The sequence below is a fragment of the Perissodus microlepis genome, chromosome 6, assembly GCF_051167445.1.
Source record: "Perissodus microlepis isolate ML-2025 ecotype Zambia chromosome 6, ASM5116744v1, whole genome shotgun sequence".
Taxonomy (NCBI): domain Eukaryota; kingdom Metazoa; phylum Chordata; class Actinopteri; order Cichliformes; family Cichlidae; genus Perissodus; species Perissodus microlepis.
In genome coordinates, this window is record NC_140466.1 from 31390044 (window position 1) to 31413763 (window position 23720).

The 23720-nt window shown below is 43.5% G+C and overlaps 1 protein-coding gene across 1 annotated transcript; it reads right to left on the reverse strand.

Moving 5' to 3' along the window:
* Window positions 1-698: 698 nt before the first annotated feature.
* Window positions 699-21818, reverse strand: LOC146385980 (uncharacterized). Its single transcript, XM_084930030.1, has 7 exons — window positions 21764-21818; window positions 19227-19523; window positions 18920-19153; window positions 18724-18828; window positions 18325-18537; window positions 17881-18222; window positions 699-1048 (listed from the first exon to the last, which is right to left on the reverse strand). Exons 1-7 carry the CDS (start codon window positions 21816-21818, stop codon window positions 699-701), a joined length of 1596 nt encoding a protein of 531 aa, XP_084786156.1.
* Window positions 21819-23720: the final 1902 nt, after the last annotated feature.

Below are 23720 nucleotides of genomic sequence, written 5' to 3' on the forward strand. Positions count from 1 at the left end.
CTGGCAGTGAGTGTAATAAATGTACTTCTAGTCTCCTAATAAATGTAGACCAGAGTAATAGCACGATGCACACATCATTCATAGTAACAGCTTTCAACAAGTAAAGATTTTTCCTCTGATTAGGTTGGCTGAGTTTCTGGTGACCTCTTCAGGTTGTACTCTGCCATGACATAAGCAGTTATTGACCATGACATCTCTCTCAAACTTTCACAGTAGAGTAAGTCTGTAAGTCTGTGTCTGCTGGAGTGACACCAGATGCTCCATCAGAGCTGAAACTCACAGCAGCATAATGAGAACACTCCTGTTGTCTGGGCTGATCTGACTGTACGGTGGAACAAAGAGGAACCACATGTTTGTTTCTGAAGTAGACTCTGCTGTAGTGGACTTCATCCTCCTGTTTTGGTTGTGTTGAGATGTTTTCATACACAGGACCAGGACTGAGCTGATAAAGACAAACAGCATTACATTATAATGCAATTTAAACTTGACTCATTTTATTGTATGTTGGCAAAAATTAAAAATGAACACTGGAAAGATAACAGATTTTTTTTAAACTCTAATCTTTACCTGTTCAATTTGGTCAGACCTTTTAGTTGTTTGAGACTGACCAGAAGTTCTCTTTTTCCTGGTTGAAGTGAATAAACAGAAAAATTAGTGACTTCAGAGCAGAGATTGAATCTACTGCTGTGAACCAACACTTACCTAACACACCAGCAGACAGTGAGAAGTATTGAAACCAGCAGAGCTTCAGAAACTCCTGCAGCTGCTGGTGTCCATGTTCCTGTGATACTTTGGACAGTGAGAGTCTTTGGAGCAGAGCTGATGTCTTTGTTGGTTTTCACAGCACAGGAGTAGCTTCCTGCATCCTCCCTGCTGACTGGGTCTAGGATCAGATGTTTGTTCTGGTTCTCTCTCGGGGTCAGAGGTCGACTGTTCAAGTACCAAATGTAGTTTGTGTTGTCAGTCAGAGGACAGCTGGTGCTGCAAGTCAGTGTGACTCTCTGACCCTCTGTCACCACTGCAGAAGGACTCATCTTCACTCTCAGCTCTGGAAGAAGAACATGGCAGTGTTGTAAAGTATTGTTGGGCAACATTGGTAAAATCCACAGTTTTTACCAAATCAAGGGCCTGTGCAACATCAGCCCACTCCTGACCTTAGAACCAATGATGGGCCGTCTCAACCACAGCCTAAACCTCACTTAATACCAAACGATGGCAGTCGTCCATATAATGACACTGATGAACTGGGTACGCTGAGATGCCACCTGCAGGAGGCTCAGCACATGTGGAAAACCAATCTTTACAAAATGACAGCTGCAAACCACAAAGCTGCTGCGGCTAAAACACAGAATAATTGGTGGTGTGTGAATAAGGCACGGCGAGTCCACGGGTCACAGTATTAAGCCTTCTTTATTGACTTGCATCACACCACAACACACCCCAACTCATGAGTCCCCGTGGTTTTAACTCGGCGGGCGTGATTAAGGATGCAGGTGCGTCCGCCCTCCATGCACGGCACCGCAGACCATGCCCCACCACAACTGGCTTCGCCTGCAGCTACAGTGCTGCAGAGAAAATGCTCAAAAAACCTTCCTTGAGCTTCAAGAAGAACCGGAACAGGCTTGCAGAAAAACAGACCCGAGGACACAACAACACCTGAGGTGAGTGAGGCTCCTGTTGAAGACAGCAACACAGCTGTCACAGCTGCAGAGCTGAGTGTGGACGCTTCAACACAAACTGCAGAAGCTCCACACACAGACTCTACAGACGTGAAAACTGTTCGAGAAGCTGAGTTGGAGGTCCAGTGCAAAAAACAGCAAGAAGAGATCGAACAACTCCGTGAGCAGCTCCTCAAAACTCAAAAGAATCTTGAAGAGGAAGTTGCAAAGCGCAAAGATCAGGAACAAAGAGCCAACTGTGAGCTCACTGAGCTGAAAGACAAACTCAGCACCAGTGAGGCTCTTTGTAACAAAAATGATTTGAAGGTGCAAAACTTAAAAGAAGAGCTGAAACCAAAGCTTCCCACCTGGAAATCATGGAGAAGCAAAACCAGGAGAACACAACAATCCGAAACCAACTCAGGCAAACAGAGGAAGAAAAGATCTCACTTCAGGAGTCTTTGCTGTCTCTGCAAGAGACAAGAAAAAAGCAAGAAGACCAGTCCAACGTTGCCAATCCTGAAAATTCTCCAGCCCAAGACAAAACACTACATCAGTCAAGATCAGGAAAAGAGGCCAGTGTTATCAAACCAGAAAAAGACGCAACACTCCAGGAGAATCAGCCAGAAAAAGAGGAGGCCAGCGCTACCAAACCAGAAAATCCAGAGGCCCAAGATGACAAAATGCCAAAAGAAAAACCAAAAAAGAAAAAAAAAAGCGCAACTGGTTTTGGAGACTATTCACTCCGTCTCCTATAAAATTACAGCAATTTACAAATAAATAGTAACAGTTACTTCCAGTGCCTAAACATCCATTTTAAGGCATATTTACTTTAATATTTATCCATCTGCTTCTCTTTTTCAGGGTTGCGGGGAGCGCTGGAGCCTATCCCAGCTGTCATAGGGCAAGAGGCGGGGTACACCCTGGACAAGTCACCAGTCGGTCGCAGGGCTAACACACAGAAACAGACAACCATTCGCGCTCACACCTATGGGCAATTGGATTACTCAATTAACCTATCCCCACAAACTGCATGTCTTTGGACGGTGGGAGGAAGACGGAGTACCCGGAAGAATCCACGCAAACATCTTACCCATAAATAATTACGATCAACCCATTAAATAAACTATTGGATTTAACAAAACATCTGAAGTGTGAACATTTAATTTTGTCTCATTTAAAACATATGAAAATGTCAAATTACAACAATCTAACAGCAGAAATAAAAATGTTTACGGCCTGGTTGAAAACATTGTTCTGTGAATGATATCCACTGTGTCTATGCAGCTGATGCCTTTTGAAAGCATTCCTATTAGCATCTATCAAGTAATATGCCTTGCTCAATGGTTCATGGAAGTATTAACAGTTTTTGTAATGGACTTTATAAATTGAAATTCTACAGCCTTATACTAGTAAACGCTTGTGCTACATGCGGGAGGCAGGTAGTCAGCTCAGTATCCAGCTGTTTTTATGAAAGTTTTCTCTTTGGCATCCACAGACGCAACAGCTCATAACAAAATGGTGCAAACAGAGGTGAATCCACATAAATATACTTTTTATATCTGAAAGTCCTGAAGAGCACAGTGTTATGTAAAAAAGTAGGAAATTAGTTTTTGATTTATAATATCTTTGTTGTAACAATGCTTTGTGGCAATAAATCTTATAAAAAAGCCTGTATTTTGTTTTTCTTTTTTTTTTTTTTTACCATCAAATAAGTAAAATGTTTTATTGATTAAACAGCAGAGTTGAGTATGTGGGTTAAACGCATAAAAAACTTCCACTCTGGAATGCCCTACAGCATGTGTGTCCAACTCCAGTCCCCGAGAGCTACTGTCCTGCAGCTTTTAGATGCATCCCTACTCCAACACAGCTGAGTCAAATGGTTGGATTACCTCTTCGGCATGCCATCAAGTTTGATTCAGGTGTGTCGGAACAAGGATCCATCTAAAAGCTGCAGGACAGTAGCTCTCCAGGACTGGAGTTGGACACCCACGCCCTGCAGCTTTTTCTGATGTTGTCTCTTGTTTTGGGCTCCTGGTATCCCAGCAGCTGACAATCATGTGCCTGATTGGGGCCTGATTAGTTGCACCTGCTAGCATGGACGCTGCTACAGCTAACAGTCAGTGTCTGTCAGTCTAAGCATGGCATGTTTGACTGATTCGGAAAGGGCCAGTGCCATAGGGCAACTTCAAGCTGGTGTTAGGGCTAACCCAGCCCAAGAATACAACAACGCAAGAACACAGTTTCCTCACCTCCTCAGCACATAAGACCGCTATGCTGTCTTTTACAGATTTGCAATTAAGGTTTGCACAATATGAGTCTAGATTCTGCCAATGATAATTGAATCATAGGTTTAAAGTGTGGCGAAGCTGACTGACTGGCTGTGGATGTCATCCCACAGCAGTGTGTGATCAGTATGAGGAGGAAGTGAAAGGCTGGTTTAATTGTGTCTGGTTCTTCCATATGCTTGTCTTGTTTGTTCTTACTTCATCCAATCCAACAAAAAACATTAAAGGAGAGTCAACAGGAGAATAAACTGTTTGACAACTGCTGTTCATGGGTGTAGCCCACATACGCAACTGTTCTGCTCAACCAACAAATCCATTTTCATTACCAGTGTGGCTAGATTTCAGGAGAAATGAACAAGCTTTCCAACAGTATAAAATGTATTGCCAAGAAGCATTGTTACAGCAAAGAAACAGTCAACCAAACACAAATTTCTTTACTTTTTATGTTAAGTTTACATATACATTTTCATGTGCAGAAACAACTTGGAAGATAATCCCTTTGTCTTTTTGTATATTAGTACTTTAAATTTTGATAGTTGAAGTATGTAGATCTATGACATGTATGAGGCATAAAAAAAACCCTCTGGATTATGTGGAAAATTGCTACAATCTGAAACAGTTTTTCTGAGTTCATTTAAAGTCTAATATTCAGAGATACATGGTTGTGAGAGGATGTCAGCATTTGAAGTGATGATCTTACAGAATGTGATTTATGTAGATTAAACTAAAACAGTCCACAAGTAGATTATTTAAAATAAACTGAACCTGAAACACTGACAGCTGAGAATCGAACACATGACTGTATCACCTGTAAATGTAAAACACTGACAGACACAATGAGTACTTCAGATTCTGATAAATAAATTTCTTAAAAAGTCTGAATATTTTGACATTTTTAAATGCAGGACTCTTACTTGTTGTCATGGCGCCATGGCTGATATTTTCTCGCTATTAAATGATCTGAACAGTTCTTAAACCTCTAAGTAAAGTCTGCTGAGTAAGAAGTTTAGATTTACCTGTGACAATCAAAAAGACTCCAGGCAGATCAGACTGTGTCCATCCTTTATGATCTTTGTTGAATCTGAATGTGTATCCTCCTGAGTCATTCTTCTTCAGGTTGTTGATGGTCAGGATGTGTTGGTTCTTCATGTTGTCCTGATACTCCACACGACCTGCAGCCTCAATCAGCTCTTCAACTTCCACTTTATCTTTTCTCCATTTTTTACTCCAACATTTAAACTCTGGCTTCATGTAAAATTCTTGTAAAATTAATAAATTGTCACAACAGTGCAACTCACAGTTTGCACTTTATATGCCGCACATACAAAATATGTAGATTCTCTGCTGGGGGTATATAGCACTTAAAATAAGTGTAAATAAAAGACTCCCCCTGGCATCCAAATGTGGACAATTTGGGTTGTTTAGACCAAAACACTAAATTTTGCTCTACAAGGGTCTGATATCCACTTACGAGGACATTATACTGCTACTCTTCTATCGAAATTTAAAGTGAATGTCCTCATATGTGGATCTCTTTTTCTCAGAAACAAAAATCAGGTAACAAAACAAAACAAAAACAAAAAATTTACATAATTCTTTGTTTTTACATTCATCAAGTCCCAATCAGCCCAAATATACTATCGTATATAACTGTATATTTAACTAATGTTCTCGATTAGACATCAGCAGGTATGAAATCATCACTTTCTAAACAATCATTTAGTAGCATTTAGCAGAATTTAGCATCACCATTCCTGGATTCCTGCAATAGTACGGTCTAAAGTTTTTCAAGGGCCTCGAAAGTCTTTGCATTTCCCTGAGAAGAATCAGTAAGAATACAAATTTCTGTTGGCTGCAAACAATTATAAGACACTTCTGTTGTTCTATAAGCTGTGGGTGTGTGTGTGTGTGTGTGTGTGTGTGTGTGTGTGTGTGTGTGTGTGTGTGTGATCCACACAGAAATGTGGTCACAATTGTGAGTTAAGTGTTGTGATATATGGAGATTATTATGCATGTTTTATTTTGCTGGTTTATTGGTGTAATTTAAATCCACAATGTCATGTAAGTTCCCTGTTGCCAGGAGAGTGTATAACAGTTTGGACAGTAGGGGGCAGCAGCGTGCTTTTGGAACTGAGTCGGGTGCATAGCTGCCGTAAGTTTTCCATTCTGGCAAGACTGACCAGGCGAACGGCAGCGTGTCTCCTGTGTTGACTTTCTCTCCTGTTTTACAGGATCGTAATCTGGCTACGCGCCCATCATAGTGGGGCCTGTAACAGATTTCTGGGGGCTCGTCCGGGATCGGCGGTGCCTGAGGAGCACGTCCGGCTGATCCAGTGATCATTGGACCCAAAGTGACAGTGTTGCTAAAGAGGGTGGGACCGGTAACGCCACCAGGCTGCAACAAAAGTCATGTCAGGCGACGAGAGGAGAAGACTCAGCTGGTCCATCAAAAAGAAACTCTACCAGCTAACGGCTGATGAAGCATACGACATTGCAACTCACCTTGACCCGGTGGCTGAACTGGACTCAGAAAGGCTGAACAAGGACGATGAGGAAGTTTGCATTGAGTACATCACTGCTTATATGAACAGCTCCACACTCCTACAGCTAGAGGATGAGGGCTTGGTCATGTTGTTATGTTTACAAGACACTATTGACTTGGTTATTACTAACCGGGATAAGGGTAGACCACCCCCCAAAGATCTGGCTAGTGGTGAAGGGATGCCTGTGATGCCACCAGCCAGTGATAACGTTAATGACAAACATATATCTCCCATGGGTGGCTACGCTCAAGTGGCAACCCGCAACCTTGACATCCACCAACTGCTCACAGATTCAGGGGAGGGGCAGAACAAATCTCACAGACACAGCATCAACACACCCGACCCAGAGAGACCACAGTGTAGGACGGGTAGCTGCGGTCACATCAGCGGGCCTCGTGCCACTAACTCACCACCAACTGACATCAGACATCCACTGATTCCCCAGCAACACCACATAGCTGCAGGAGCACTGCCTGCCCCAGCCCACGAGAGTGTGATTGCCCTTCGCGACCTGCCCCTGTTACAGAGGAAGGAATTCAAAATACATGGTGGGCAAATAACTGATACTGCATCGGACATTAGTTTTAACAGTATCTGCAAACAGATTGATGACGGTCGCAGGGAACAACACACAGATGACGACATAATTAGAGGAGTCCTACGCGTAATCAAGGGTGGAAACTTTAAAGACATGCTTGTGAACAAGGAAGACCTGACAGTTACAGAACTGAAAAGTTTCCTACAGTCCCATTTGAGAGAGAAAACCAGCACCGAGCTCTTTCAGGAACTGATGTGTGCTAAACAACACGAGAACGAATCTCCACAGCAATTCCTGTATCGCATGATCGGACTGAAACAGAGAATAACGTTCACATCCAAGCAGGCAAGTTCAGTCATAAAGTATGATGCCTCCACACTCCAGGGCGTGTTCCTGAACGCAGTTTATCAAGGCATGGGAGAAAGGCACGAGGACCTCAGGCGGGACCTGAAGCCGCTCCTGGCTGACCCCACTGTCTCTGATGAAGCTCTCTTAAGACAGGTTATCCAGACCACGATGGAGGACAACGAGAGAAAACGCAGACTGGGGCGTAGCGCCAGCCGGAAGTTCACACAAGCCCACAGCACAGTTGCAGAGCCAGAGGGAATGACCGGCGTGGTGGGCGAGACTAGAGTCAAAGGTAAAGACAATGTAATTCGGAGACTGAGTGCTCAGGTCGAGGCTCTAACGGAGGCCATGGAGACACTGAGAAAGCTCACTGCTCCAGCCCTGGTGCCCGGGGCTGCCCATCAAATTGTTCAACAGAGTGCCTCTGACAAGACCAAATCGGACAGAAAGACACAAAGATCATATGGGTGTCCACAGTGTGTAGCCCAAGGCAGGCCAAGCTGTAACCACTGCTTTTCGTGTGGAGAAGTAGGCCATCGTGCTATTGGCTGCTTGAAAAGGAATATGCAGTCGGGAAACGAGTGCCGGTCAGGGCTGAGGGGCAACCCCTGACCAATCCAAGGGACAAATCCCAGCCCCATGATGCCACAGTACTAGAGTTAGGAAAGAGGGACCAGTCTATGAGCTTACAGATGGGTAACCACCTACCCCCACCTGAGAAAGTTGCCCCACTGATTGGCCGAAAATCCCTATTGAAATGCAGCATGAACGGCTATGCAGTGACTGCCATGTTAGACACCGTGGCAAATGCGAGCATCATAGACCACGCCTGGAAGAACAAGTACCTACCTGAAAAACAGATCCACCCACTGAGTGAACTAATGGATGAGGAACTCAGTGTAACTGCTGTCACGGGGGAGGCAGTGCCATATGATGGGTGGATGGAAGTGGTGGTAAACCTGCAAGGCAACAACGATCCAGATCTATCCATTAGAGTACCTTTTCTAGTTAGTAGGCTAGATTTAGAAAGACCATTGGTTGGTTTTAATGTCATCCAAGAACTCATCAAGAGTAACGAGAGCAGACCCAAAATCATGTCCATCCTCGTCAACCTGCTGACTGGTGCCCTAGAGATCAACAGTGCAAAGGCAGAGGCTATTGTAAGCTTCATACAGACCAAACCAAAAGTAGAACAGAATGCGACTGTAAAGGTGGGCAGGAAAGGTGCCACTATTAATCCTGGTCAAGTAGCGTATATTAGGTGTGGAGTATCTTTAGACATTAGTGACTCTAGCCCACTCGTGCTGTTTGAACCTAACCTAGATGATACACCACTGTTGCCACTGAGTATAGGTGAAGGGCTATTGGCAATCCAGCAGGATGAGAGACCCTTCGTGAAGGTACCAATTTCCAACCACTCTACCGAGACGGTGGTCCTGCCCAGCTCCACGGTCCTAGGCACCATTGAAGCCATTGATGGAGTAATAGGAACAGGCAGCCCAAGCGGCGAGCACAGTCAAGCCCGGGGCAACACTGACCCGCCACCAAGCTCCATGAGTGACCTGCCCCCTACTACACTGTGGCACCCGCCAGTGGATGTTAGTCACCTAAGTGATGAGCAACAGAGAAAGGTGAAACAAATGCTATACGAGGAGTCAGGAGCCTTTGCTTGTGATGACGAAGACATAGGGTGTATTCCAAGCCTGCAAATGTCCATAAATTTAAAGGACAACATCCCAGTACAGCGAACCTATGCTGCAGTGCCCAAACCCCTCTACAAAGAGGTTAAAGAATACATCCAAGATCTGCTTGCCAAAGGGTGGATAGTTAAGTCAAAGTCACCGTACGCAGCACCTGTCGTGTGTGTCAGAAAAAAAGATGGAACATTGAGATTATGTATCGATTACAGGCTTTTAAATCAAAAGACTGTACCAGTTCGCCACCCACTGCCTCGCATCCAGGACCTCATAGACACACTAGGAGGCCACAGCTGGTTCACCATCCTGGATCAAGGCAACCCCTATCACCGGGGCTACATGGCAGAGGGATCCAGACACATGACAGCATTCATCACTCCTTGGGGTCTCTATGAATGGGTGAGGATCCCATTTGGGCTCTCCAATGCCCCAGCCGCTTTTCAACGCAGCATGGAGGAGATGTTAGATTCCCTGCGTGATAGCTGCTGCATCCCTTATCTCGACGACATCCTCTGCTACGCAAAATCTTTTGATGAGCATGTCGAGGGAGTACGTCAGGTCCTGAGGTCTCTAAAAGCCCATGGTGTCAAGCTTCGGCCCACAAAATGTGAGCTGTTCCGGCAGGAGGTCAGGTATGTGGGGAGGCTGGTCTCAGCTGATGGTGTCAGGATTGACCCAAAAGACACTGATGCAATCAGGCTGCTGCAAGAGAAAACACCCAATACAGTGGGTGAGGTGCGGAAGCTGCTTGGGTTCCTGAGCTATTACAGAATGTACATCCAAAACTTCTCTAGCATCGCTAAGCCAATCTACGAGCTGCTGAATGTGAAAACCGCCCCAGCAGTAGCAAGTGGAAAGCTTACGAAGGGAAAGGGGGCCCAGTTGCCATAAAAGACACCTATCGTGTGGACAGATGAGCACCAGAGGATACTAGAGCAGCTGATAGACACTCTGTCGCACCCACCCGTGTTGGCGTATCCAGACTTTGAACTCCCGTTTGTACTCCACACAGATGCCTCTAAGGAGGGACTAGGCACGGTGTTGTATCAGCGCCAGGGTGGAAGAATGAGGGTCATCGCTTATGGCTCGAGAACTCTGTCCCCTGCTGAGAAAAATTATAACCTGCACGCAGGGAAACTGGAGTTCCTCGCCCTTAAGTGGGCGGTATGTGAGAAATTCAGGGATTACCTGTTTTATGCACCCCATTTCACAGTCTATACGGACAATAATCCCCTCACCTATGTGCTGAGCACTGCAAAGCTTAATGCGGTGGGCCACCGCTGGGTGGGTGAGCTGGCAGATTTCCGGTTCGATGTCAAGTACAGGCCGGGGAAGGTGAACATAGATGCGGACACATTCTCCCGGTTCCCACTTGACATCGACACCTATCTCACAAAGTGTACGGAAGAGCTCACGGGAGAGGCTGTCCATGCTGCCTGGGAGGGTTGTGAGTCAGCAAAGACAGAGGACGTTGCATATGTTGCTGCCCTGAGCTTAACATGCCCGGAGCCACCTGTGAACGGATCACCATTTACAGTCTGTCACAGTGATCTGGTGACATCACAAAGGGGGGATCCTGTTATCAGCAAACTGATCAAACTGAAAGAAACAAAAACAGTAATAACGAATGACGACAGAAGGAGAGCCAGCGGCCCTGTGAGAAAGTTGATGCACGAGTGGGGAAAGCTCAATATCGAAAACCAGCTACTGTATCGCCCGGCAGGACAGTGGAGACAGCTTGTGCTTCCAACACAATATCACCCCCTAGTGCTGAAACATCTTCATGATGACCTGGGTCATATTGGGGCAGAGAGGGTCATTCACTTGGCAAGGGACCGTTTTTACTGGCCTTTTATGAAGAGGGACATTGAAGTGTATGTGACCAGGAAATGCCCCTGCATTAAGAAAAAGAAGCCGGTCAAACAGATCAGAGCCCCGATGGGATCAATCTCCACTTCTGCGCCGCTTCAACTGGTGTCTGTGGACTATATGCACCTGGAAGCCAGTAGGGGGGGCTACGAGTACATCTTAGTAGTCATCGACCACTTCACCAGGTTTGCTCAGGCCTACCCCACGAAGAACAAGTCGGGAAGGACGGCGGCGGAGAAGATATTCAATGACTTCATCCCCAGGTTTGGATTTCCAAGACGGCTACACCATGACCAGGGCAGAGAATTTGAAAATGACCTGTTCATGGCCCTACGACGCCTGGCTGGGGTTGCTCACTCGAGGACGACACCATATCATCCACAGGGCAACCCAGCTGAGCGATTTAACAGGACGCTGCTCCAAATGCTAAGGACGCTGGAGGAGAGGGCGAAGAGCAACTGGAAGGAGCACCTACCCCAGATAGTGCATGCCTACAACTGTACCAGGCATGAGGCCACAGGCTTTTCACCCCACTACCTGATGTTTGGTCGGCACCCCTACCTCCCAGTAGACCTAATTTTTGGCCTGTTAACCAGAGATCAATCTGAAACACCTCAGAGTTATGCCAAAAAGTGGGCGTCACAGATGAAGGAGGCTTACCGTATTGCAGCTGAGAACAGCCAGCACTCCAGTGCAAGGGGTAAGAAGTATTATGATCGTCACATACAGAACACAGTCACTCTCCAGTCTGGTGACAGGGTCCTAGTCCGTAATATGAGTGAGAGGGGAGGACCTGGAAAATTGAGACCCTACTGGGAGCAAACTGTGTATGTCGTCAAGGAACAAGTGGGTGACAGTCCCATTTACAAAGTATGCTCTGAGGCAGGTGGTGCTAAAACCCGCATACTTCAGAAACCTCCTACACCTTGTAAATAATCTACCTGTGGACTTACCTGACCTGCAGAGGGGGCCATTGCCATCCAGAGGGGCTCGAAGGAAAAGGAGTGACCCTGCTGTGGGACATGACAGGATGGAGACGCCCGAAAGCAGCAACTCTGAAAACTCAGACAGTGAAGCACCCAGAGTGCAGTACTGGCTCAGAGTATCACCACAGGCTCAACGCCAAACAAAGAATCTGAGACCAATGCGTCAGTCCCAGAGAAATATTGAAGGAGCCCAGAATGTCCCTGGAAAACAAATATACATGCCACGGTCAGGAGGTGATATGGCAGAGCAACCCAGAGGCACTTCTCCTGAAAGAGAAGTTGAACAAGAACAAGGTGAAAACCAAACTGCAGACTGCTCTGTTGCTGATCCAGAACACCTTGATGCGGAGGAGTGTCCAGAGACAATGACTGAGGGTGATGAGGCTCGACCGCTGACTCCTCAGGAAGCCACAGTGAGGAGATCCGCCAGGGGCAGGAAACCCCCTGGGGTTCTCACATACGAGTCCCTGGGCCAGCCATCTTACCGAGCACACGGGTCACATAACCACGCTGGACTTTGTACAGTACAGGCCCTGCCAGTCTGGGGAATGCCACCCCTCGCTGTGCCACACTACATCCCATACCAACCATTCCCCTGCACTGTTGTATCATACACAAACCCATATTGATACACACACTGACAAAATACCTTCGCTCTGAAATACGAAGATCAAGAACTGTTTCTAGGTGAGCGAGTTAAAGTGTTAAGAAGTGTGAACTTTCTGTGTATTTTCTTGAAATGTCTGGAGCCATCTTTTTTTGTTTCGGAGCATGTGATCCACACAGAAATGTGGTCACAATTGTGAGTTAAGTGTTGTGATATATGGAGATTATTATGGAGATTATTATGCATGTTTTATTTTGCTGGTTTATTGGTGTAATTTAAATCCACAATGTCATCTAAGTTCCCTGTTGCCAGGAGAGTGTATAACAGTTTGGACAGTAGGGGGCAGCAGCGTGCTTTGGGAACTGAGTCGGGTGCATAGCTGCCGTAAGTTTTCCATTCTGGCAAGACTGACCAGGCGAACGGCAGCGTGTCTCCTGTGTTGACTTTCTCTCCTGTTTTACAGGATCGTAATCTGGCTACGCGCCCATCATAGTGGGGACTGTAACATGTGTGTGTGATCCTGAAAAAGAGCCGTAGAACTTATTTTAAATTCTCACAAAGACAAAGTACTATTATTGAATTGTGTTTACATATAAAGTAATTATTTTCTTTATTTGATAGTTTCTTGATAATTTCTTTACTTTTATTCTTTACTTTTATTTTAATAAGCCTGATCATTTTTACCTCTACTTTTTTTTTTTTACCAGCTTTTCTTCCTGTCTGCAAATGTTCCGCAGCATTTCTGGTCACACTGCTAAAAATACTGACACATTAATTCAGTACATTTAATACAAAAATACTGTACAGTGCGATCTGAACACACACACACACACACTCACACACACAGATGTAGAGTTGTTCTTGTTTGAATCCTGTTTTTTACCTGTTGTTTGTTGTCTGAAGTTTCCCTTCTTGGAGGCTGACTGGAAGTCCTCTTTCTTCTATTGAACAAAAATAAATGAATAAGTCAAGAAACATGGCATTAAAAATAATATGATCAATCTAAAAGAAAACTTGTGCTTACCTAACCCACCAGCAGACAGTAAGAAGTATTAAAACCAGCAGAGCTGCAGAAACTCCTGCAGCTGCTGGTGTCCATGTTCCTGTGATACTTTGGACAGTGAGAGTCTTTGGAGCAGAGCTGATATCTTTGTTGGTTTTCACAGCACAGGAGTAGCTTCCTGCATCCTCCCTGCTGACTGGGTCTAGGATCAGATGTTTGTTCTGGTTCTCTCTCGGGGTCAGAGGTCGACTGTTCAAGTACCAAATGTAGTTTGTGTTGTCAGTCAGAGGACAGCTGGTACTGCAGGTCAGTGTGACTCTCTAACCCTCTGTCACCACTGCAGAAGGACTCATTTTCACTCTCAGCTCTGAAAGAAGAACATTGGCAGTGTTGTAAAGTATTGTTGGGCAACATTGATAAAATCCACAGTTTTTACCAAATCCTGACCTTAGAACCAATGATGGGCCGTCTCAACCACAGCCTAATCCTCACTTAATACCAAACGATGGCAGTCGTCCATATAATGACACTGATGAACTGGGTACGCTGAGATGCCACCTGCAGGAGGCTCAGCACATGTGGAAAACCAATCTTTACAAAATGACAGCTGCAAACCACAAAGCTGCTGCGGCTAAAACACAGAATAATTGGTGGTGTGTGAATAAGGCATGGCGAGTCCACGGGTCACAGTATTAAGCCTTCTTTATTGACTTGCATCACACCACAACACACCCCAACTCATGAGTCCCCGTGGTTTTAACTCGGCGGGCGTGATTAAGGATGCAGGTGCGTCCGTCCTCCATGCACGGCACCGCAGATCACACCCCACCACAACTGGCTTCGCCTGCAGCTACAGTGCTGCAGAGAAAACGCTCAAAAAACCATCCTTGAGCTCCAAGAAGAACCGGAACAGGCTTGCAGAAAAACAGACCCGAGGACACAACAACACCTGAGGTGAGTGAGGCTCCTGTTGAAGCCAGCAACACAGCTGTCACAGCTGCAGAGCTGAGTGTGGACGCTTCAACACAAACTGCAGAAGCTCCACACACAGACTCTACAGACGTGAAAACTGTTCGAGAAGCTGAGTTGGAGGTCCAGTGCAAAAAACAGCAAGAAGAGATCGAACAACTCCGTGAGCAGCTCCTCAAAACTCAAAAGAATCTTGAAGAGGAAGTTGCAAAGCGCAAAGATCAGGAACAAAGAGCCAACTGTGAGCTCGCTGAGCTGAAAGACAAACTCAGCACCAGTGAGGCTCTTTGTGACAAAAACAAAACAATCTTAAACCAACTCGGGCAAACAGAGGAAGAAAAGATCTCACTTCAGGAGTCTTTGCTGTCTCTGCAAGGGACAAGAAAAAAGCAAGAAGACGAGTCCAATGTTGCCAATCCTGAAAATTCTCCAGCCCAAAACGAGACACTCCAGGAGAATCAGCCAGAAAAAGAGGAGGCCAGGCTCCTATAAAATTACAGCAATTTACAGCTAAATAGTAACAGTTACTTCCAGTGCCTAAACGTCCATTTTAAGGCATATTTACTTTAATATTTATCCATCCGCTTTTTCAGGGTTGCGGGGAGCGCTGGAGCCTATCCCAGCTGTCATAGGGCAAGAGGCGGGGTACACCCTGGACAAGTCACCAGTCGGTCGCAGGGCTAACACACAGAAACAGACAACCATTCGCGCTCACACCTATGGGCAATTGGATTACTCAATTAACCTATCCCCACAAACTGCATGTCTTTGGACGGTGGGAGGAAGACGGAGTACCCGGAAGGAATCCACGCAAACACGGGGAGAACATGCAAACTCCACACAGAAAGACCCCGGCCTGATGACTTATTTACTTGTGTATAACTTTGTCATCGACTCCAGCCCCAACCGGTCGCGGCACATGGCCGCCCCTTCCTGAGCCTGGTTCTGCCGGAGGTTTCTACCTTTTGAAAGGTAGTTTTTCCTCCCCACTGTCGCCAAGTGCTTGCTCATAGGGGATTGTTGGGTTTTTTCTTCAGTTCAGTTAAGTTCAGTTCATTTGTATATAAATACTGTTGAATTGAATTGAACTGAACTGAATTAAAGAAGATTTTTAGGAGATTTTTAGGTAATCACTGAGTGAACCAGGGTATTATAACATCTTACCCATAAATAATTACGATCAACCCATTAAATAAACAATTGGATTTACCAAAACATCTGAAGTGTGAACATTTAATTTTGTCTCATTTAAAACATATGAAAATGTCAAATTACAACAATCTAACAGCAGAAATAAAAATGTTTACGGCCTGGTTGAAAACATTGTTCTGTGAATGATATCCACTGTGTCTGTGCTGTTGATGCTTTTTGAAAGCATTCCTATTAGCATCTATCAAGTAATATGCCTTGCTCAATGGTTCATGGAAGTATTAACAGTTTTTGTAATTGGCTTTATAAATTGAAATTCTACAGCCTTATACTAGTAAACGCTTGTGCTACATGCGGGAGGCAGGTAGAGTCAGCTCAGTATCCAGCTGTTATTATGAAAGTTTTCTCTTTGGCATCCACAGACGCAACAGCTCATAACAAAATGGTGCAAACAGAGGTGAATCCACATAAATATACTTTTTATATCTGAAAGTCCTGAAGAGCACAGTGTTATGTAAAAAAGTAGGAAATTAGTTTTTGATTTATAATATCTTTGTTGTAACAATGCTTTGTGGCAATAAATCTTATAAAAAAGCCTGTATTTTGTTTTTCTTTTTTTTTTTTTACCATGAAATAAGTAAAATGTTTTATTGATTAAACAGCAGAGTTGAGTATGTGGGTTAAACGCATAAAAAACTTGCCCACTCTGGAATGCCCTACAGCATGTGTGTCCAACTCCAGTCCCTGAGAGCTACTGTCCTGTAGCTTTTAGATGCATCCCTACTCCAACACAGCTGAGTCAAATGGTTGGATTACCTCTTCGGCATGCCATCAAGTTTGATTCAGGTGTGTCGGAACAAGGATCCATCTAAAAGCTGCAAGACAGTAGCTCTCCAGGACTGGAGTTGGACACCCACGCCCTACAGCTTTTTCTGATGATGTCTCTTGTTTTGGGCTCCGGGTATCCCAGCAGCTGACAATCATGTGCCTGATTGGGGCCTGATTAGTTGCACCTGCTAGCATGGACGCTGCTACAGCTAACAGTCAGTGTCTGCTCTAAGCATGGCATGTTTGACTGATTCGGAAAGGGCCAGTGCCATAGGGCAACTTCAAGCTGGTGTTAGGGCTAACCCAGCCCAAGAATACAACAACGCAAGAACACAGTTTCCTCACCTCCTCAATACATAAGACCGCTATGCTGCCTTTTACAGATTTGCAATTAAGGTTTGCACAATATGAGTCTAGATTCTGCCAATGATAGTTGAATCATAGGTTTAAAGTGTGGCGAAGCTGACTGACTGGCTGTGGATGTCATCCCACAGCAGTGTGTGATCAGTATGAGGAGGAAGTGAAAGGCTGGTTTGATTGTGTATGGTTCTTCCATATGCTTGTCTTGTTTGTTCTTACTTCGTCCAATCCAACAAAAAACATTAAAGGAGAGTCAACAGGAGAATAAACTGTTTGACAACTGCTGTTCATGGGTGTAGCCCACATACGCAACTGTTCTGCTCAACCAACAAATCCATTTTCATTACCAGTGTGGCTAGATTTCAGGAGAAATGAACAAGCTTTCCAACAGTATAAAATGTATTGCCAAGAAGCATTGTTACAGCAAAGAAACAGTCAACCAAACACAAATTTCTTTACTTTTTATGTTAAGTTTACATATACATTTTCATGTGCAGAAACAACTTGGAAGATAATCCCTTTGTCTTTTTGTATATTAGTACTTTAAATTTTGATAGTTGAAGTATGTAGATCTATGACATGTATGAGGCATAAAAAAAACCCTCTGGATTATGTGGAAAATTGCTACAATCTGAAACAGTTTTTCTGAGTTCATTTAAAGTCTAATATTCAGAGATACATGGTTGTGAGAGGATGTCAGCATTTGAAGTGATGATCTTACAGAATGTGATTTATGTAGATTAAACTAAAACAGTCCACAAGTAGATTATTTAAAATAAACCGAACCTGAAACACTGACAGCTGAGAATCGAACACATGACTGTATCACCTGTAAATGTAAAACACTGACAGACACAATGAGTACTTCAGATTCTGATAAATAAATTTCTTAAAAAGTCTGAATATTTTGACATTTTTAAATGCAGGACTCTTACTTGTTGTCATGGCGCCATGGCTGATATTTTCTCGCTATTAAATGATCTGAACAGTTCTTAAACCTCTAAGTAAAGTCTGCTGAGTAAGAAGTTTAGATTTACCTGTGACAATCAAAAAGACTCCAGGCAGATCAGACTGGGTCCATCCTTTATGATCTCTCTTGAATCTGAATGTGTATCCTCCTGAGTCATTCTTCTTCAGGTTGTTGATGGTCAGGATGTGTTGGTTCTTCATGTTGTCCTGATACTCCACACGACCTGCAGCCTCAATCAGCTCTTCAACTTCCACTTTATCTTTTCTCCATTTTTTACTCCAACATTTAAACTCTGGCTTCATGTTATCAGGATGTGAGTATTCACTTGTGATGTTGACTGAAGATCCTTCCAGAGCACAGATTCTCCTGCTGACATAATTCCTAATCCGGCAGTTTTTATCCTGAACACCTGAAATATAGATGGACGATTTAGAGTTGTTTGAATGGTCTGTATGCTGAAACTTTTGTCTATAGTTAAGTGACAGAAAAAAATGAGTTGTGTATTACTCACAGATTTCTGCAGACTCAAGGTACTTGTGGTCTGTTACAGCACAAGAGAACTTGTATGTTGAATTTTTGTGAGTTAAACATTGTTGATTCTTGTAGTTTTTGCGTGTGTTTCTGCAGCTCATGTAGGCAGTTTGAGGGTCAAACAGCTTACAGGTGGTGTTACAGGTCAGTGTGACACTATCTGATGTGGAAGAGGTTTTTTGAACACGAACCTCTGAAAGATGATTAAAAAGTTTTCATAAGACACAATGATGTATAAAATTTTATTTCTGTTTTTAGAATGCCTGCTAATAGATTTATTAACAAAGGTAATATTTAGCCTTATCTTATATAAGGAAAATGACATTAAACTAATATAGAGGTTTGATGGAAGATATTTGCTTATTTGTTGAAGCTTCACCTCTGGGATATGTGATGGAGCACGGCTCATCTACTGATGTCTGACTGTAAGAACACATTCTCCCTTTAGCATAGGTCACACTGAAGCAGGTCTCTGTGAGGGAATCTGTACAACAAAGAAATAATGTTAATTAAAATTTTTGACTGTATGACACCCATTGTGTTTGTTTTGTAGAACAATAAACATCATGACTCACCCACAGAGACTTCAGGGGCTCTGAGATCCTCGTAGCCTTTGACAGCACAGGAGTATGTGACTGCTTCCTCACTGCTGAGCAGCTCTTGGTACCAGGGAGACCAGTCCTCATAGAGAAACTCTCTGTTCTTGTACCAGATGTAGGCTGCAGGCTTTTCAGTCAGAGGACAGCTGCTGCTGCACATCAGTGTTACTGTCTGTCCCTCTGTGGCAGGAATCACCTTTACCTGCAGCTCTGAGAGGATGATGGAGAACAACTTATACAATGGTGTCATTTGGAAAGTAATCAATGTTAAAAGTTACTGTACCTGGAACAACCTGAAGAGTAATATTACTGAGTGAACAGTTTCCTGGTCTGTCTGTAGTCTTCATACAGCAGTAAGTGTTTGCATCACTCTCTCTTAGATCATTGATGGTTAAAGTTGGGTTTTTCTCTTCAGACATGTTGTACGTTACACGTTGTCCATCCACAGAGAGCTCACTCTTTGATCCATTTAAGTGTGCAGTGAACCATTTGCTGCTTGAAGTCAGATGTTGATGTGAGCAGTGCAGATCCACCGATGAACCTTTGAGAGCACAGATCCTGGTTTCTCCTCCATTAACACCTTTAACACAAACTTTCATTAGTGAACAGATACATTATTTCTGTTACTGTCTGTTTTTATATCATTAATTTTTAAATAATGTTATAACTGCACTGTAAGAAATAACTTGAGTATTTTAAGTTATATACAGCCATGAAGTCTCTACTTATATAATTTATAATATATTTATAATAATATAATTCTTTTTATTCATGTTTAATGACTCCTAAATAATTACTCATATCTTAGAGGGAAAGCACAAAATGAACACGGTATCAGACACCCATCATTTGTTATTGTTGTAACTTTTACATGTAAAGTTGAGAGAATAAATACAACAGCTTGAATATTAAAAAGACAATCTAAGTGCATCAGCTAACAGGACAGTTTCGTATTTCGTTGTCTAACACATCGAACACCAAAACACGACTTCTTTCTTTCATTTGAGTCTGTTTTGTTCATCATATTATAAATGACGTGTTCTTTGAGTTGGTTTTGCAAGAGCAGGAAGCTGCAGTGGTTAAAACTGTTGTCTGTGTCTGGTTTATAATGGTAACACCTCTGTGGTGAAACAGAATCTCCTGGCTGAAGATCAGTGATCAACATGAACAGCTGTGATGATGAACTCTGCTTACTCTGCTGTGAACCCTACAACCCCAATCAGAAGTAATTGGAATCACAAACAGCTTTCACATTCACACAGCATGTGTGTTCTACAAAACCCCACAAACAATGACATGGGATAGGAATTTTATAAGTTGGCCCTGAGAGGTCCGATGAACTGCAACTTGGAAAAGAAAGAAACAAAAAGCTGCAAAAACATGCAAAAAACAATGGAAGTGTTGTTGGTGAGGCAACAATATGATTTCCTGCATCTTTTTGTGTCTCACAATTTTTATATTATTATTTTTTTATTACACAGGAAGATGTAATAAAAAAAGATCGCCTACTAATAGAAATGCATGTGTAAAAAAGAAACAGAACAGCTTCAACACAAAATAATAAAAAATGCACAGGTACATAAATCAACAATATTCTTATGGGGTGTGAATGTGTGTATCTTTGTCACAAAATGTACTTGAAAATGACGTGGGATGCCACAATAACGCTCCCATGAGACAGAGGCAAACGGAGATGGATCCGGGAGAACCGGGCCATCTGCAGCCCTGTAGAGCAGCGGTCCCAAAAGTTTTTTGCGCTACCTGTTTAATGTCAGACAATATTTTCACGGACTGGCCTTTAAGGTGTTGCGGATAAATACAACAAAATAAAATGATACAACCAAGACAAAAACTGTGTTATTTTGTAAATATAATAATAAATGTGAATTCACTGTGTAATTGGGTAACTTTATCAGCAGCATCCTCCTGAAATGCACCAAAAACATTGAGAGTAACATCCCCCTCTCTGCCCCTTAATGCTCTCTGGTTGCTATGGTAACTTGGAAATATTTCTCTCAAAATAAGACACAACTACAACACGGGAAAAGACCCAGGTAAGCCAATTTAACAATAAAATCCTGAAAACCATAAATTTCACACCTGAGCCTCAACTCTCGTGGCCTGGGACCAAACGACTCACAGACTGGTACTGGTCTTTTGCCCGGGGGTTGGGGACCACTGCCGTAAAGTACTGAAGACCTAAGGCCACACATCTTGGCAATATCTGCACGTACATCCCAGCAGGAGAGGAAGGGAGGCCTTAATTGGGGAAAGGTTCATGGCCAAAAGGGTTTGAGTTCCAGCGGACCAGATGAACAACAGGAAACTGTCTCTGTCATAGGCCGCCCCTGGGCTCCAGGCGCCAAGAACTGCCCAGTTTGCCTGCACACGCATACCTGCTCAAGATCAGGTTATGTGTTCAACAAAGGTTACGGTGGGGATCTGACATTGTACTAAGACAGCCACCTCTGTGATACTGACTGCACTTTAATCTTAACACACCTCATAATAATTATCTCAGTTTGGGGATTGTTGTTGCAGTAATGATGTAATACTTCTTATACTATCAACATATTCATACTGTGAGCTGACAGGAGACCATTTTTGATCTTTTTATATGTTGAAACACAACAGAAGATTCATTATCAAATGTGTGCAGATTTAAGTTTACACATCTTTCTACTCTGTGCCAGTCATTTAATGATGATATTATTGTACCATAAAAGATTATAATCTTGCACTTCCAGACTCTTCAAGAGCTCATCAAAGCTAAAACACTAAGACCTGTAAGGAGGAAGGAGGAGAAAGAGTCATTCCTACCTGAGAGACACAGAATGAAACCCAAAAACAAAAATCCAGCTTCTGCCAAAATCATGGCTGCTGTAGATTTCAGCTTTAGTCAGAAAATTGATTGTATGAATCTTTAAAAGATCTTTAGAGCTGAACGTGCTCCCGGGAAAGGCTGAAAACAGAACTGACAGCTATGAACATCACTACATCTAAAAATAAACTGTATGAAGGTTTAACACCTTTTAATCACTTCCTCCATCACCGTGAGTTTTAAAAGGAATTGCGTAGTGCAGTATTTTTTTCTCTGTATGTTTTTCATCACCTTACTTAAAAAAAAACAAACAAAAAACCCCCAAACATTTTTAATGTTTTTAGTGTGGAAAAAAATGTCATTCTACATTTCTACATTGATATGGACTGGGTAATGTGTTAGGAATGAAAGGACGCCACTACTCTGATCAACCAATGAGCAACCAACAGAGGGCAGAATTCAAACACACCCTGAAAATCAAAGTGGAAATAAGATACAGCAGGCTACTTTGCCAAAATTTTGTTTTTGTAAATAAAAATGATACTTAGTAGTTTGTACTGCCCCCACATGCTTTTATGCATGCCTGACAACATCAGCACATCCTCCTGAAGTCACGACAAATGCTATCCTGGGGGTCAGGCGAGTGTTCGGGCCAGTCAATGCTATTAATTCTTTCATCCTCCAATAACTGCCTGCATACTCTCACCACATGAAGTTAGGCATCGTCGTGCACCAAGAGGAAACCAGGACCCTACACTGCACGATGTCTGACAGTGGGTCCAAAGATTCCATCCTGGTACCATGTCAGTCAGGGTGCTGTTGCCTAGCCTGTAAGGTCTGTGCATTACTCCATGGATATAACACCCCATACCATCACTGACCCAACACCAAACTGGTTGTGTTGAACGATGTTACAGACATCATAACATCCTCCAGATTCTTTCACATCTGTCACATGTCAAAGTTAAAGTCAGCTTTTATGTCAAAAACCCTATCCTCAGGTCATACACAGGAATTTGAAATTGCAATACTCCCACAACCCTCGGTGTACACTAAAACAGTATAAATGTTAAAAAATAAGATAAAAGTCTTAAGTACAACACAATGCAATACAATCTCACATAAATAACAGTGTCCAACACAATCAGAGTGCTTGTGGGCAAGAGTTTGTGTGCAAGTGGGGTTGGGGCAGTCAGTGAAAAAGCAATGGTGGAGGTTCAGAGTTTTGCATGTCTTGGGGGTGGAGGGAGGAGGAGGGAGGAGGAGAATGTAGGTCTGGAGTTCATGTGTGAGAGAGTCGAGAGGTAATGTAATGCAAAGGGCTTTTCCCGTGACATAGTAGATGTCCTGGAGAGAGGGAAGGGAAGTGCCCATGATCTCTCTGCTGCTCTCACTACTACTCGTTGTAACTTTTTCCGGAAGGACCCAGTGCAGGAGCCATACTACCCAGTGATGGAGCTGGTGAGGATACTCAATGGTGCCTTTGTAGAAGGTGCTCATGATGGGGGTTGAGGCTCTTGCTCTCCTCATCTGCAGGGTGGAGGGTTCAGAAATGAAGAGGTGAAGTTACTGGGAGGTCTCAGCCTAGGAAGACTGGCAACTGTTTGAATCTTTTTTACTTGTTGAATATCTTTCTCACTGTAGAATGATGGTCTTCAAATTGGGATAGACTTCAAGTATGAAGAAAACATGTTAGTGTCATGAAAAGTTAGCAACCATGTCTCCTACCAATAGCACCACTGGAAGTTCTTGTACCAGATGTAGGCTGCAGGCTTTTCAGTCAGAGGACAGCTGCTGCTGCACATCAGTGTTACTGTCTGTCCCTCTGTGGCAGGAATCACCTTTACCTGCAGCTCTGAGAGGATGATGGAGAACAACTTATACAATAATGCCCCAAAACCCATGATGATGCAAACACTTTCTGCTGTATGAAGACTACAGACGGTCCAGGACATC